Raw genomic sequence first — 15141 nt, forward strand, 5'->3', positions numbered from 1 at the left:
TTCATGTGAAATCATGTAAGTAACTGTTAGGTGGCTGTGCTTAGTTTGAGACTTTGCTAGAAAGTCGTATAGGAGTCATAACAGGAGTTGGGTAGCACTCAAAGTTTTTGAAAGCAGCATCTCCTCTTTCTCTGTTCTTTGCCTATCAGCAGAATTGCTGTTCATTACCTGTTTTGGCAAAGCCTGTTCCATCGAAGTACGTTCCTTTCTGTGCAGTGACAAAGCATTTTCCAACATTGAAGCTGGAAGTTGGATTATCCAGGTCAACAGGTGATTCTGTCATTTTAAAACTCCTGATGCAGCCATCGATGCTATAGGTGACCTGCAGGTAATATTTCAAACAAAATGTATAACTGTGCAAAGCAAGACGAAATGCTCACAATAAAGGCCTAAAGTATGTCATCAAAAAGTACCTTTCCTCTGCTTCTCTGCTGGATTTATGGAGCTGAATAAAACTTGAATTTTACATGGCTAATCCTTAATATCTGATTGTAATTGGAATCTAATCTCAGTCATACTGAGGATGAATTACATTACTTTTCAGGGATGTGATCTGAGTCACATTTATTTGGCTTAATGGAGGGGACATAAAATAATACACTGCATAATGAAACATAGCAAATTACATCAGCAATGCAGGAATTTAATGGCCTATACTTTACCTTTTTAATTGACTAGGTTATAGCGTTTGCAAGTAGATGAAGATACTGGATATAGTTCTCTGGGCTGCTGGTAATTTTGCTAGGGCTTTTGGTATTTTTTTCCCTTTAATCACTTTACTATGGGCCTAATGTTGCATGGTAAGTCAGAGCTAATGCAGGTACACAGCTACTAAAATGAACAAAGTCCCTACATTAAAAGTTGTTGACTGTACATAGTTCTTCATGTAATAACCATATATAGGTCTGGTGCCCACAGTGACAAGGGCCACTCTGTTGGCCAGAGAGGCAGGTGGAGGCGTGGGGTGTGCTCGGGTGTATGGAGGCTCCCATGCAGGGCAGCAAACTGCAGCTCCAGTTTAGCTTCTGCACTGGGAGCACATCATGGTGACTCTGAGCTGGTGGTACGTGCATACTTAAGCTGGTGGCGTAAGTAAGTGAGACCCTGTGTGTGATCAGTGCGTCCCAGTGGGACCTCTGAAAGCCATTGACATCTTCTCCCTTTTCTCTCTGAGGTGTACAGAAGCTGCATTTTGGTTCTCGGCTTCAGACAAAGGCTTTGATCTTTGACTTAGAGTCAGGAAAATTCTTCCTTGATATCAGTGGGGGACATGAAAAAGTTAAACGTACGGAAGACATATTCATAAGCAATGCAGTAGGAAGGAAGAAAATAAAAACCAGGGTAGAAAATACAGCGTAGAAGTATGTACAAATACAGAAAGGAGAAAGGCATACCTGCAGAGAGAAGTCTTGACTCTGCACACTACCTCCTCTAACAATATTCTGACTAGTAATTTGAAAGAATTTCTTTCCTTGTAAATCAAAGCTGAATGTACTGTGGAATTATACAGCTTATTACTGCTAAATACACCTGTACAAAATTTTCATGAGAACTTGAGCAGTATCAGTGAATAAATTCAGTTCTGAGCTGAGCAATCCTTTCTGTCAGATTCTTCATAAACAGACCTTTTTCTAATTTCTAAGTGAAAGTCATCTCCAGATCAACAGGTTTTGTTATCAAAAAAGAAAAATGCCACAAAGGAAAGCAAACCTTGCCATCTTCACTGTGAGAATAAATCACAGAAATGTAAGATTTGTAGACAACTCGATAATGTTCTCTAACTTTAAAATTTCACTTTCCCTATGGAAAAGCAAATCCGGTTATACTTTAGCATGGTAACAGGCAATATAACCTCTTTTGCTGAAAGCAGAGTTTTGAGTGCTTAAAATGTGACATCTGCTGCAGCCAAACAAGTAGATATCGGTCTTCTGCACTGAATAGGAAGCCAGCCCACCTATGGTTATGTACTGGATTGGTGTCTAAAAAGGCTGATGTGTGTTTAGAAGAAAGCCCTAACTAAGATAATACATCCTTTCAACTTTTCTTTGCTTCAGAGGCTTTACATGAAGCCTACAACACAACACTCTATTAATACATCATGTGGTGTATTTTACTGAGAATGATTGAAAGGCAAGCACTGTTTTTTACCTTCTGTGAATGACACTTGAAGTCACACCTTCATTTAAATCCTGAAGCACTTAAAACTGTCAGGATCTGACACGATTGTTATTGCCAGACTGAGCCATTTATCTGCACGGGTTCCCTCCATTACTTCTGACAAGAAGCAATAGGTAAGGATTTAGTGTTACCTTTATCCTTAGATTAGTATTTGTAAATTGCAGATGTATTTCAAAGAGCATAATTTGATAGTATTAGGAATTGCATTTTGTGGGTAGTTAAGTATTGCTTTTGTTTTCCAGTGTCTCAGATCTGGTTTGGTAAATGCAAATGATCAGTAGATTTGCCTCAATTCCGGCTTTCTGCAAAACCCATAATTTGCTGAGAAATAGGATCTTGCAGGTCAGTTTTCTTTATGGAATACAAGTCTTAGATTTAGAGTGGTTACTCTTCCCCTTCATTCCCCATCCACAAGTTATTATGGGGACTTATTTAAGCAGGATCTAGGAATTCCTTTTCTGTATTTCTTTTGTCCGCCCAAACTGGTGTACTCTTGCCTGTCTATAGGCTAGTATTTGCCATTCCATAACCATCTTACTACAGTGGTGTTTACTCACATGCAGTTTCTTTAAGAGTCTGGTTTGTTTCCTTACCAGGATTTGTACTTTTGCCTCTTCTTTACTGTTTCTTTATAACCACCCAGAACAAGCCTAGACATAGCTGCTACTGACATTCCATTTTTTTGTTTGAATTGTGCTGCACTCTATTTCTAATTTGTTGTTTGCTATAATTAATTTCACTCAAGTTCTGGCTTCTACTTCAAAAGACCCCTCTGTGCAGAGAAAAAAATAATGCAGGGAAGAGTTTTTTTCTCTGATTCTGATACTGGCATATCTTGGGGGGTGGGAGGGCAGCAGGAAAGTGAGATGACTGACATGGAGTCATGCAGATAGATGCAGTAATTGGCCTGGGTGAGGGAATACAGTGTTCCTAGTTGATTCTACAAAGTTTAGGCCAAAATGATATTCACCTCTCTATGCTGTTTGCCAAGGTATGTTCTGTGTCAGTATGGAAGCTGGGCATTTAGACCAAAACAGTGATAAATTGATATATGCACATTTGATCTGGAAACAGAAAGAGGACAACAGAGTTTTCATGGCCTCACTTCAAAATACATTCTCTCCTAATTTAGTAGTAACAACACAAACCCAATTACTACAGTAAGCAGCAGTACTACTAGGTACTTTGTCCAGGGTAATTTTGGCTTCTGCTGCTTCTCTTGGGAGATGCTTTCACTGTTTATTATCATTTATTGTCAGATGAATTACGGTCAAGAGAAAGGGCAAGTAGCATTCAGGACTTTTTATACTCTAGCTGCGCAGTGATCCAAGTGGATACACATACATAAATCTTTCTACTTTTCCATAACAGTAACTAATTCTACTATTTCTAGTTCTTTGCATTAACTGGATTCTGAGTCAGATCATTCTACTGAAAGAAAATAGTGTACTGCCAGTAAGGTCCATTTTATCCATATTCTTGAGCAGTCTGAGGGAAAAGCAAAACAAAACAAAACTGGGAAGACATTGGTACCAATCAAAACAGTTTAAGAAGTGTAAGATAACTTAAACTTGCTTACCGGACCAATTCTTCTAGTTGTGTAGTTAATGGGCAATCCTCCAACATACAGCATTCCTACAACATCCAATATATCGGCCTTCTTGGGGCTAACAGTCCTGTTTGAAACGTCATCTACTATAAGGTTTCCTTCTTGCTTCGTTCGAATTACTTTTATCTAAAAAGACACACAAACGCAATACAACTACAGAGTTTTCTGACAACAGAGCATTTCCAGATTGTAGCTAGCCTTACAGTCCAAAATATATAACAATACAAGAGAAAGTAGTAGGAGTGGTTAGGAGAAGTATCATGGCAGCAGCTATGGGTAATATTCATGGAACAGAGCTCCTGCGCAAGGTTTTGTGCAAACATATGACTGCCTTTTAATTACATCTGGGTCAGGAGGCATGATGACTATTATGTATTAGAATTACTGAAAGGACTTGGGGTTCCTTTTAAAAGCTTCATTGTTACTGTCATAGGCATGGCACAATATTGTTTTTCCTGGAATCAGACAGCAATTTTAAGTACTGGCAATAGTAAATGCTGAATGTTAATGGCACTGGTTGCAAAACTTTATTGCAGCACATATTTGCAGACAATATTGATTTTATGATTCCACTGGTTTGGATGTGCCCCAGATCATAGTTCATGCTAGAGTAAATATAATACCAACTATGTTCTGTTGGTATGAGAGCTTCTGTTCAGACAAATGGGCTGTGAATTGCATGGAGGAAGTGCAATTGCTGAAGAGTTGAGGAAATTCTACCCCAACAACCCCCCACGCAAATGGACTTTTTTGTGCTTTTGGGGAACTGTGACTTTGGATTGCGTTTCCATTGTGTCCTACAAAAATGGGATCTACAACAAGGGTCCCTCCATCGCAGAGTGCCAAGCTGCATGCCCAAAGAGTATAGTCTTCAATTAAGAAATATATGCTCCAGTTAGTTATCTTAGAATATAGATAAAATGCCTACATTTGGGGTATGGCTATTTTGGCTACAATGGCTACAGAGCAAAACACATCTCTTCTGTATTCATAGAGGGTCTAGCAGAAAGGAACCCTGGTCTACTGCCAGTGCTCCTAGGCATTATATAAACCAGATAAATAATGAATACAACTTTTATTTTTTCCCCTCATGAAATACCTTGGTATAGAGCATTTGCTATCACCAAAAAGTTCATGAATAAAAATCCAGTGAAAATAAAATTCCTGCAGAACAGGGTGGGAATGAAGCAGAGAGGGACTAAGGAGGATTGCAAGGAGGGTTTCATAAGAACAATTCAAGCGTGCTAGAAAACACAATGAGATTTTTTTCTCATTTGGTGATAGAGATGTGGATGGTGACTTTCCAAATATCCGTCAAAAATGTAATATCTCTTATAGTATACAGCTTGAATACACAGCTACATGTATTCTTTTCTTCTCTGTCTTTATTGGTGCCTTCAAGGATGTTACCTAATGAATACACCATGTGTCTGTTGTCCTTGGCCCAGTAAATACTAAACTTCATGGCTGTGATATTACTCCTTCCCTTACCATCTGAATGCCACAGGCATTGTATATTAATGCTTCCTCTCATAAAGTCACAGAAGGGGCCACCAAATACATCTGTGAATGTCATATTTATTCCCTAATAAATTAAATTAATAATGCAGGGAAGATGTACTTAAATGTTACTTCTTTTTCCTTTGTTCTTAGCATTATGGCTGAACAATGACATTATTAACATAGAAACACCTGGCTTTAATGATGTATTCCATCATCATGAGCTGATACTCACCTGAGCCCTATTAGGCAGGAAGGAACACTTTCTGCAGTTCCTTACCATATGTCCTGGGTTCAGCTGGGATAGAGTTAATTTTCACAGGAACCTGGGAGGGAGCACAGCCGGGACAGCTGACCTGAACTAGCCAAGGAGCTATTCCATACCATGTGACATCATGCTCAGTATATAAATGGGGAGTGGGCTGGGGGGGCTCTGGGTTTTCAGTTGGGGAAGTGGCAGAGCGTCAGGTTGCGGGTGGTGAGCAGTTGCACTGTACATCACTCGTTTTGTATATTCTTTTATTAGTACCATTGTTGTTGTAACTTCTCTTTTTGTGTTGTCCCAGTAAATTGTCCTTATCTCAACCCATGAGGTTCTGGGTTTTTTTTTCTTTTCTCCTTTCTGATTCTCCTCCCCATCCCACCGGAGCAGGGCGGGGAGGAGTGAGCCCGCAGCTGCGTGGTCCTTTGTTACCAGCTGGGCTGAAACCACAACACCATACATGGGACATATTCTAAATATGTCCAGAAATACGTGTTTCCTGAAGGACAAATTCAAAGATCAACACTAACATTTTGTTAGTGGAATATGTAGTGTCTACTTAACAGTGAATCTGAAAGCACAAATTTTACAGACTACAGAAAATCCTAGTTGTAAAGTTTAGCTTGTAGAGACTACATTTTGCAAATATCTTAAGCGAGCTTTATTTTGCCTTATAGCGTTACAAAAAATAATTTAGCATTAGAGACTATTATACCTTGTGCCACTGGCCATCATTTATTTTGTTGGAAATCATTGTGTTGGTGTCTCCACTCCCCAGATCGTAGCTGAAGTAAGGCAGTCCATCCTTTATCTGAACTGTCGCAAAATCAGCATGGTTGATGCGGGCCATATAAAACAGCAAGCCAGAATCAGCTGTTGTTCGGACTTCAAATTCAATTGTAAGTCTGGAAATCAAACAAACAGGAAAACAGCAACAAAAGAAAAGATATTCGGCGTCAGACAGTAGACAAATTTATCTGCTTTACCCTTTTCTGTTCCTCTAAAAAAATTTCAGTTAGTGGCCCACTTTACTGTCTGTCAGAGTTTAAGAAAAATAATTTGGTTATACGCGAATTGCATTTCACACATATCTGATCCCTGACATATGAGTGTTCATTAGTCCCTTTGCTGTGGAAATAAAAAAGTGTAACCTTGGCATAGAATTTCAAGATATAATTCTCAGCTGCAGCTGTAGTTGCTGGAAAATCCCAGCCCTTGTAAAATTCCAGCGGCGTTATCCGTCATCCACACACATAATGCTTGCAAAGAGGAGCGGGCTGTAGTGACAGCTGGCAAATGTTGAGTTTCTAATGAGTTGTATTGCCTGAAGACAGGTTGCAAAACTTTTAAAGATGCAGAGCGAAGAGTTTACAATCAGGATATAAAACACTTATTCTGATTTCTTCCAACAGAAAATGGGGTGTGTCTTGAAGAAGTCTGCCGACCCCTTGGACAGAATGGTAATGCCAAAAACCTCCCCTATGGCAAAGAACCTGGAAAGAAATTATTTAGCTTATCTAAATGCTAAGGTTGTACTGGCAGCATGTCACTAACCTAGGCCAAGCTGAGCTGCAAAGTCAGTACGTGAAAGCAGCTAACAATATAAATGTGAAAAACCATTGCATGAAAATGATCAGGCCAGGATTCTTATTTGAAAAGAAGACAGGCAAGGACTTTAGGATTACATATTTCTTTTAATTATATTCCTAGTTTTCTAAAATTAGCATATGTGAAAATATGCAGTACAGCATCTTTATAGGTAAAAATAAGCGTGAGGCTGATGGACTCGTAAACTATAAGGCAGCAAAAATGCTTAGTGGTGTGACATGGCACATTTGTTAATGATCATGTGCCTTCAGAGCAAAAATGAACAATTAACAAGTTACAGCTTCACAAATCCATTGAAAACAGCTGTATTTTTATAAGTAGCTCTTTGCATATCAACATGTATATGTATATATTGTTATACTTTGGAAGGGCAATGTCATTTTGCCTGTTTACTGTGCAAGCTTGATCTTAACTATGGGAGGGAAGGGAAAAAAAAGTTTGCTTATTACAAGAAATTACCAAGTTACTGAACCAAGAAACTTTCTTCTGAAAAAGAAACCTCTGACTCAGTTGCATGACCTGGCTCCATTTTTCTGTCTGTTTTTCTGTAAATCGGTCTGGGATCTGTGTATGCCCAAACCTTTAGAAACAAAGAGGTAAACTGGTTTTGTGAGAGCTACTTAGGTGGGCACTTCATGGCCTAGATTTCATGCTTTAATGCTTTTTATGCTTGCTTAATGAAATTAATTAGCCATGGGATGTGATCTCTTTCACGTTATGCCCATGATTTTGGGAGATGCTTTTGAGAATATTAGGAGGGGCATTTTATTTTGACATTATTCCATCAAAACTTATTGCTGAAATAAACAATATACCTGTTTTTCACCTTGGTGTCATCAAATGCAACTGCAATGTGGCTGTTCCTTGAAAGACCAAATTGCTTGCCACCTTCCAAAATGGCTGGTTCTGTGTCAGCAGCACAGGAATCCTGCAAAATATACAGCGATCATACAAACTTCATATTTTGTGTCTGTCTCAGCTGTGCGCATGCTAGAAGTCTTCCAACTGCTCAGGACTGAGAATATTCCACCTAGTCTAGACACTGGCCCTGCAGTTTTCCAGTGTGTTGATGTCTCATCACACCAGCTAAAGTTATAAACCAGTATGACAGGAACTTGGTGTAAAAGCAGAGCTCATTAAGCTGGCTGTAAAAGCAAATAAAAGTAATATATGAACATTGCTGCTTTAATGCCACCAGTGGACATTTACAAGAGTCTTAAGTAATTTCCAGGCAGCTCAGTGTACTCTTAGCTCACATAACTGAGTTTTACACAGTAGGATGCTCTCTTACAGAAATGAAGCAAGACTTAAATTTTAAAGGGATCCTTTGCTGTTGACTTGAAATCTAGTCACCTTAAAAATAATGAGTTAAAAGTAGTTTCAGATCCTGCACCTGTCAACGAGTCCTCCATTTTACTTCTTTATATTGTTTTACAATTGCATTCTTTGTTTAATGTGCTGTTGTTTCCCCTGGTGCTGTTGAAAGGCCCCCACAAACAATAAGGGAATCCAAATAACTGATGGATAGAAGTAACCACTGTTAAACTCCCTGAGCTGTCTAATGTAGACACATTACCCAGGGGGTAAAAAAGAAACCCCTCCCTATCTGTTCCACTTCTATTAATCTTAAAGTGGTGCAACAATGGAAGGTAAAATATCTTCTGCCCAGTATAATTTTCTCTTTTTAATTTCACCAGGTCTTTTAATCTCTGGCCCTAAAGCTCTTGTATAGGGGTGGCTGGGGCAATGTGAGACCATGGTAATTACCAGCTTCTACTCATGTCTAGCTTTTGCCTCCCTCTGGGAGTATTGTGAAGAAACTACTCAAAGGATCTAACACAACACAATATCAGGACAACATCGCTGGGAAAAAAACAAACTTTGATAGCTGCGAGCTCTGTTTTTAAGCACTGTGGTTGATATCATTTTGGATTGGCGACAGTCTCTTATTTGAGCCCTGACTCAGCGGGGACCTGCAAAGCACAAGGTGCAGTGCTTTGCTGGCAAGGAGCTCTTTCTGTGAAAAATTTTGAAAATGTCATGAGTGACTCATCAGACACTGAGATTTCATACACAAAGAGGAAATTTCTTTCCCCCTCTCACTCAGTTTTTCAGTAGTGTTATATTTTTTGCTTTCACACGTCACAAAAATCTTCACAACAGTGTAGAGCACTTCTAAAAATTAGTTTTCCACAATGAATGCTTTGGTTTGAATATGACAGAGTAGAACACCATGCATTACGACAAGTACACATCAGTGTGCAATGGAGGGGAAAAACGGGGAAAATTCAGCAGGACCAAACAAAGTTATGAATGTATGATAGCAGTCTTCCAGTGATCATCAAATAGAAAAAAAATCATATTCCCGTAATGCTGGGTAAAGTTTCTAATTATTTTAAGCTTTATAGGTTTATCTAGAAGTTTAACAACTATGTTAATAATAATACTGTGTATATAATACTTTCAGTAGGGACTAACTACTGGTACTGGAAAGAATTGGAAGATACACTAACACACACTTTTCTGTGGCACGCTTTTACATATTACATGGTAAAAGGACATATTATGACAGTAAATTCAGTCCTAGGCTAGTATATGTCAGTAAAGGGTCTGTCTCTGACACTTTAGCTGCTCCCCAGCGTCAGCAAACACTGCAGCTTTTCTTCATCCCAGCCAGATGACTGTAAGGAAGGGCAAGGAGTGGGGGAGAGTGCCAAACACACTGTTATGGTTGGAATCATAGCAAGCATACACTGATTATTTACTGATAAATACTGATTGCTAATAGTGAACATTCATTAGGTTGATGTGGAAATGTCAGTAAAAGATAAAAAAATCAGTAGGGCATGCTTAAAAAACTTCCAGCTTTTATTCACAGCCCCATGTCTGCTTTCACTTTATCTAAGGACAGCCAGCTTTACAGCCTTCACAAGACTGTGAACTAAGCATGGATCATCAGCCTATATTAAAATATCCCAGCTTTGTTTTTTCAGTAATGGCCTTCAGGTGTCCTGGGTTTAAACCTGGCTGCTTAATAATCTCCCATATTACCTGAGAGCCTCAAGACTGAAGTCTTCAGCTGCACTTTAGTCCAGTCTTGTCAGATGTCAGGGACTTGACTGGTAAGTCAAGAAGCTAGGTGTGTATCACACAGTGGAAATGAAGAACAGAAAAGCCCACTGGTGGACTGTCACACATTCTCTACAAACAATGCTGTATTAGCAATTACAAAGAAAGTAATTAGGGGAAAAAGGGACCACCACTGAAGCAGTCCCCACAGTTCATTGAATAGTGTTAATAAAACAATGAAGTAGTGCATGGAGAAATAGTGGAAGATACCGTCATGGAGTCAAATGCAGAAGTAATGCTGGCACTCTTCATTTCAGTGGCAAGCGAATCCTGAGAAGCAGTGAATAACATGAGGCAGAAGCAGCAGTTACCCAATGTTGAGAAACATTTTGGCATCTGTAGCAAGCAGCAGCAGACTGGTGACCAGTGTATCTCCCAACTATCCTATTTCTAGATCTTGTCTGGCCTTTAGTAGAGGGTAGGGTTTTTTTTTTTCATTTGGGATTGAACTCCCCTCCTCTTTTACATGCAGATGGATAATAAGAAATAAAAAAGGTCCTGAAAGGACTTAAGTAGAACAGGTACCTTTTTTAAGCCAACTATGTGGAAATAATTTTTTTCTGCTGTATATTTTCCATATACAGCCCTTCTACACTGAACTTCTGTATAATTAACTGTCATATGAGTGCTATCTCATTAGACGACTGTAGTTAATTATTTTGTCGCAACATTCCCCAGAAAAATACTTTGGAGAATTTACTTAGGTGAACATAAAAACTATCCAAAAGCTTGCCTTATTTAAAATAGTTTCAAGTCTTCAGAATACTAAAATGGTTTCATTTTTCCAAGAGAGAAAGTGGAGTAATGGTGTTTCATTTAGATTTTTATTTTGAACTCCTATTTCACATTTATCATGGCTCTAGATATGTGATATACAAAACTCACCTAGTTACAATGGAAGTCGTTTCTGGTATTAATGAGTAGATCTATTCCTCTCAATTTTGCTATTTAAAAGTTAGTGCTTAGAGTCTTAGAAAGTGTGCACTTGCTCTCTCACACGCTTCTCTGTTGTTTTGTTTATAATGCTTGATCAAGGGATAATATGACTGCACTTTTTCACAACAGTGAGCATTAAACTGGATAACCCTTTTTACCTTGTTGTTGCCTGGTTCCTTATCTTTCTGTGGTAGCCGCCCTATACTGCAAGTTTGCTTACTTTCAACTGCAAATAGAAAGATGCATCGGAGCCCTCGTGTTACAACTACTCCACCTTGTGGGAATGAATAAAAAATGCTGCCCTAGAGCATTAAAAGGCCGATAAATATAACTTCGGGGCTCAGGGCAGGGTAAAGACTAAGAAGGAGCTTGCCAATCTTGAACCCCAGGCTCCCATTTCCAGGTACACAGATGGCTGCATGTGCTGTGGAGACTTCAGCTGTGCTTGACAAGTCCTTCTAGATAAAGCTGTGCCATATGTACCTGGCCAATGAAGGTGGCCATGAAGCTCAAATATAAAATAAACCTTAACGAGTTAGGGGTTTTGGCCTAATTTTTGTACCATTTCTTGTAGGAACACATAGTTAGAAATCCTACCTATGTCCACAAAAAACCAGATATGAATTCCGAAAATGAGTCAGATAACAGGGAGTGACTGGGACAATGAATTCAGGTTCCTTTGTCTCTAACTGACAGACTTACAGCCAACTGACTCACTGAAAAATCACAACTTTTTTTTTTTGGTGGTGGTCTTCATGCAATTAATCGATAAACTTAATCTCTGGGTCACACAGAAAAATCCAATACCAACAAACTCAGTGTTCTGTAATGTGTCAGTGAAGAGGTGTGAAATGGGAATGAATATTAAACCTGACCCAGCGTGGGAGTGCCTCCCAAAATGGTTAAAAGATCTTATGAAGCCAGTCTGGGAGAAACTGTCAAAATTACTGACTCTTTTGTATTTGATATATATAAAAAAAGAAGTTAGATATTCTGGTTGTTAACTTCTCAAAACTATCTTATTATGGTAGTATAAATAGTCTCCTAACTGGGAAATGTGCAGTCTTTTCACACTGTTTGGAAACCTCACCCATACTGAACTATATCCTGCCTAAACCTGTCGGTTGTATGGAGGTGTGACAAAATGCAAAGGATTTCCCCCCCAAGGATATCTTCCAGTGGATAAATTACTCAGTTTAATATTCAAATATCTAAACGTATCTTTTCTGGACAGTAAAATGTTGCATCAACTTGTAAAACTGCTGCACTCGTGGCAGAAGAAGTTTCTTCTTAAATTTCATTGTAGAAGACTGCTTGCCGCTATCTAGCTATTTAAGATTTCTGGCAACAGTTGAGCTCAATTTAGCAGTGACTGGGGATTCAGTTCTTAAGTTTGTAAGTCTCCTGACTAAAGTTATAAAATAGCAGTGGAGGAATTGCCATATCAAACAAACCTCTCTGGTTTACCTGTTTCTTCATCCTGTCACTGACATGGCTTCAGAGAACAGCACAAGAAATATCATAATGACATGGATTTCCCATAGGAAAATTTCCCTTCCAACTCCAATCAGACATTGCTTGGCTTACATCCTAAAGTGCAAGGGTTTAGGGCTAAGCATGCAAGCCAAAGGGAATTCTACTGCTATATTGTTCTTTAAATTACTGTTGTGATAATCCAAGCAAATGACATCAACCAGTTTTCCATTATCGTCAGGTTTTACTGACCTGCAACAGGGTGTTCCCTTTACAATAGCATGCTGAATTGTTACTACTTTTGTGGCAAATTACTTCATTATTCTTAATGGCTAGCTTTTCAGTTTTGCCTAGAAAAAGAAACTTTTCAAACTTTACCTGAGTGAAGTAATCTACACTTACAAGTGCTGAAGATAGAGATGGTGTTGGAGGAGGAGGGGAAGCAGGAGTCGTCCTTGGTCTGTCTTTCTCCCCATTAGTGTCTGGTTCAGGTTGGATCAGGACTGTTGTGTGGATTGGTTTATCTTCATCCTCAGGTGGCCTAAATTCTGGTTCTAGAGAGGGACATCGGCCGATATCTGCATTTTCAAAGGACACTGGTTGAGCAAAGTCCATGGGGCTGAGAACACACAAAGAAATCAATGTCTGTTATTAGTTTTTCTGCCTTTTTACCACCCATTTATAAAGAACGGCTATATGCTGCAGTGTAATTCCACTTCACAGGACACAAGAGCCAGGATTCATCCCCTCTGTTTTAGGTACAGAGGTGGGACACTTAAATTAGGGGTGATAGTCACCACTGGCTTTCCTTCCTACAGCCAGTGAGAGAGACAGGCATCCTCTTTAGCAAACTTTACCAGCCTAGGTAGGCTGAATCACATTGCGGAGAAGTCCTTCTCTCTGATATACATTGCTGGAGTGTGGGGTGATGAGATCCTAGTTTAGGTATTTCAGTTATGTGAAAGAAAGATTTAGATGGGAACTTTCTAAAGACATTTTACTTTATTCACCGTTCCCTTTCTTTTTACTTAAATGTTCCTTCCAGATTACTGCAGCATGCACTTTCCACAAAGCAAATTAATTTTCATGGTAGTTCTCAGAATTTGTATACTCTTGGAGATCAACCTTATTTAAATAAAGTGTTATAGTACGACATAAATACCTATCACTGAGGCTAGACTTACTGCAGCATTACTGTTGAATTTCTCTGACTTTATGGATAAATAGACAGCTGTTGGCTTGTCCGTAAAATAGTTCATTAATTGCATAGCTTATGGAGCGTATATTGTAGACAAAAAAAGGAAGGGCATATTAAGAAAACAGATCATGTTATAGGTTTTGCTGTTAGTATGATTCCTTGCAACACTGAAGTTTCTTTTGGCAGCCAAGGTAGTTAACCAGGCCTCATTAACTGGACATTTGTTGGCATCAGTGAGACTTACGTGGCATTAATGACAAGATTCCATATACAGCCCTCAAATGGTGGTATGTTTCTGAGAGGTGCAGTCTGAAACTGAGAAGAAGTACCCCCCACAAAGAGTTTCTTAACAGAGATGGGCTGGTCTGTTGGCAATCTCTGAGTCTGGCCTTTGTCTTCATCTACTTGAACAGTGAACATCCTGTGAAAAAGATTTGAAAGCAAAGAAATACATATTTTGCTCTGGTTATTGCTTGTACTGAAATCACCACTTTGCAGGCCCCATTTACTCCTACACCAGCTATAACACTGAGCAACCCAAATTATGTAATTAGCAGCTCACATTAAGTGCATATTAACTACTAGAAGGTTTTCAGCTACTGCTATGCTTCCTTGGTAGTTCTCTGACAGAGCTTGGCAAAGCTGTGCTGCGGAGAGGCGATAATATCAGTCACTGGTTGAACAGGAATTAGTGGTTTGTAGTGTGGCAACACTGACATGGTAAGGGCCAAGCCTGCTGTAGTGTAACGGTAGATACAATCTAGTGCTCAGCAGGATGGGAACTGCCTGGGGTCACTTTTTTTTTGGCTCCCTATTTCCTGGTTTGTACAGGTTGTTATCTCCTTGCTGGGGTACAAACACTGCTACAGACTGCTCTGATTACAAAATCAACCGCAGATACATACTGTACACTTTTTAAAAGATCTGGTAGCTTTTTTCTGGGGGAGATGGCAGAGTAGGAAAATTGCAGATTGTCACCATGTACTGATGCAAGTGCTGTAATTCATTCTCATGGGCAAAGCAGATGCTACAAGTTAAAGACAAAGCAGTCCCACGGAAGATACTGTTAAGGTTGAAGAGAGGAAGGTAGAAGCTTCTGAAGCACAGCACCACTGGCTGACCAAGCCAAGTCAAGGAATTGAAAAAAGAGCAAAGAGGAAAGGGGTGAATATGGCAAAGAGCATTATTCTGGTAAAAGCAAGAATCCGGATGTGAGAGAAAAGCTGGCTGCTCTTGCCTGTCAAAGCT

General features: G+C 39.3%; 1 protein-coding gene across 8 annotated transcripts in view; it reads right to left on the bottom strand.

Annotated features, from left to right (window-relative positions):
* Window positions 1–15141, bottom strand: part of LAMA2 (laminin subunit alpha 2) — a 394697-nt gene that overhangs the window by 4490 nt on the left and 375066 nt on the right. For 4 of the 8 annotated variants that reach the window (XM_030022177.1, XM_030022172.1, XM_030022173.1 and 1 more), the window contains 7 exons: window positions 14138–14314; window positions 13098–13314; window positions 10497–10556; window positions 7973–8085; window positions 6265–6454; window positions 3758–3913; window positions 169–322 (listed from right to left, as the gene is read on the bottom strand). In XM_030022177.1, coding sequence (XP_029878037.1) covers window positions 169–322; window positions 3758–3913; window positions 6265–6454; window positions 7973–8085; window positions 10497–10556; window positions 13098–13314; window positions 14138–14314 — 1067 coding nt within the window. Of the gene's footprint in view, window positions 1–168; window positions 323–3757; window positions 3914–6264; window positions 6455–7972; window positions 8086–10332; window positions 10357–10496; window positions 10557–13073; window positions 13315–14137; window positions 14315–15141 lie in introns of those variants that run through there. The other 4 variants (XM_030022175.1, XM_030022174.1, XM_030022176.1 and 1 more) reach the window with 3 other exon arrangements.

This window comes from Aquila chrysaetos, chromosome 8 (genome assembly GCF_900496995.4).
Source record: "Aquila chrysaetos chrysaetos chromosome 8, bAquChr1.4, whole genome shotgun sequence".
Taxonomy (NCBI): domain Eukaryota; kingdom Metazoa; phylum Chordata; class Aves; order Accipitriformes; family Accipitridae; genus Aquila; species Aquila chrysaetos.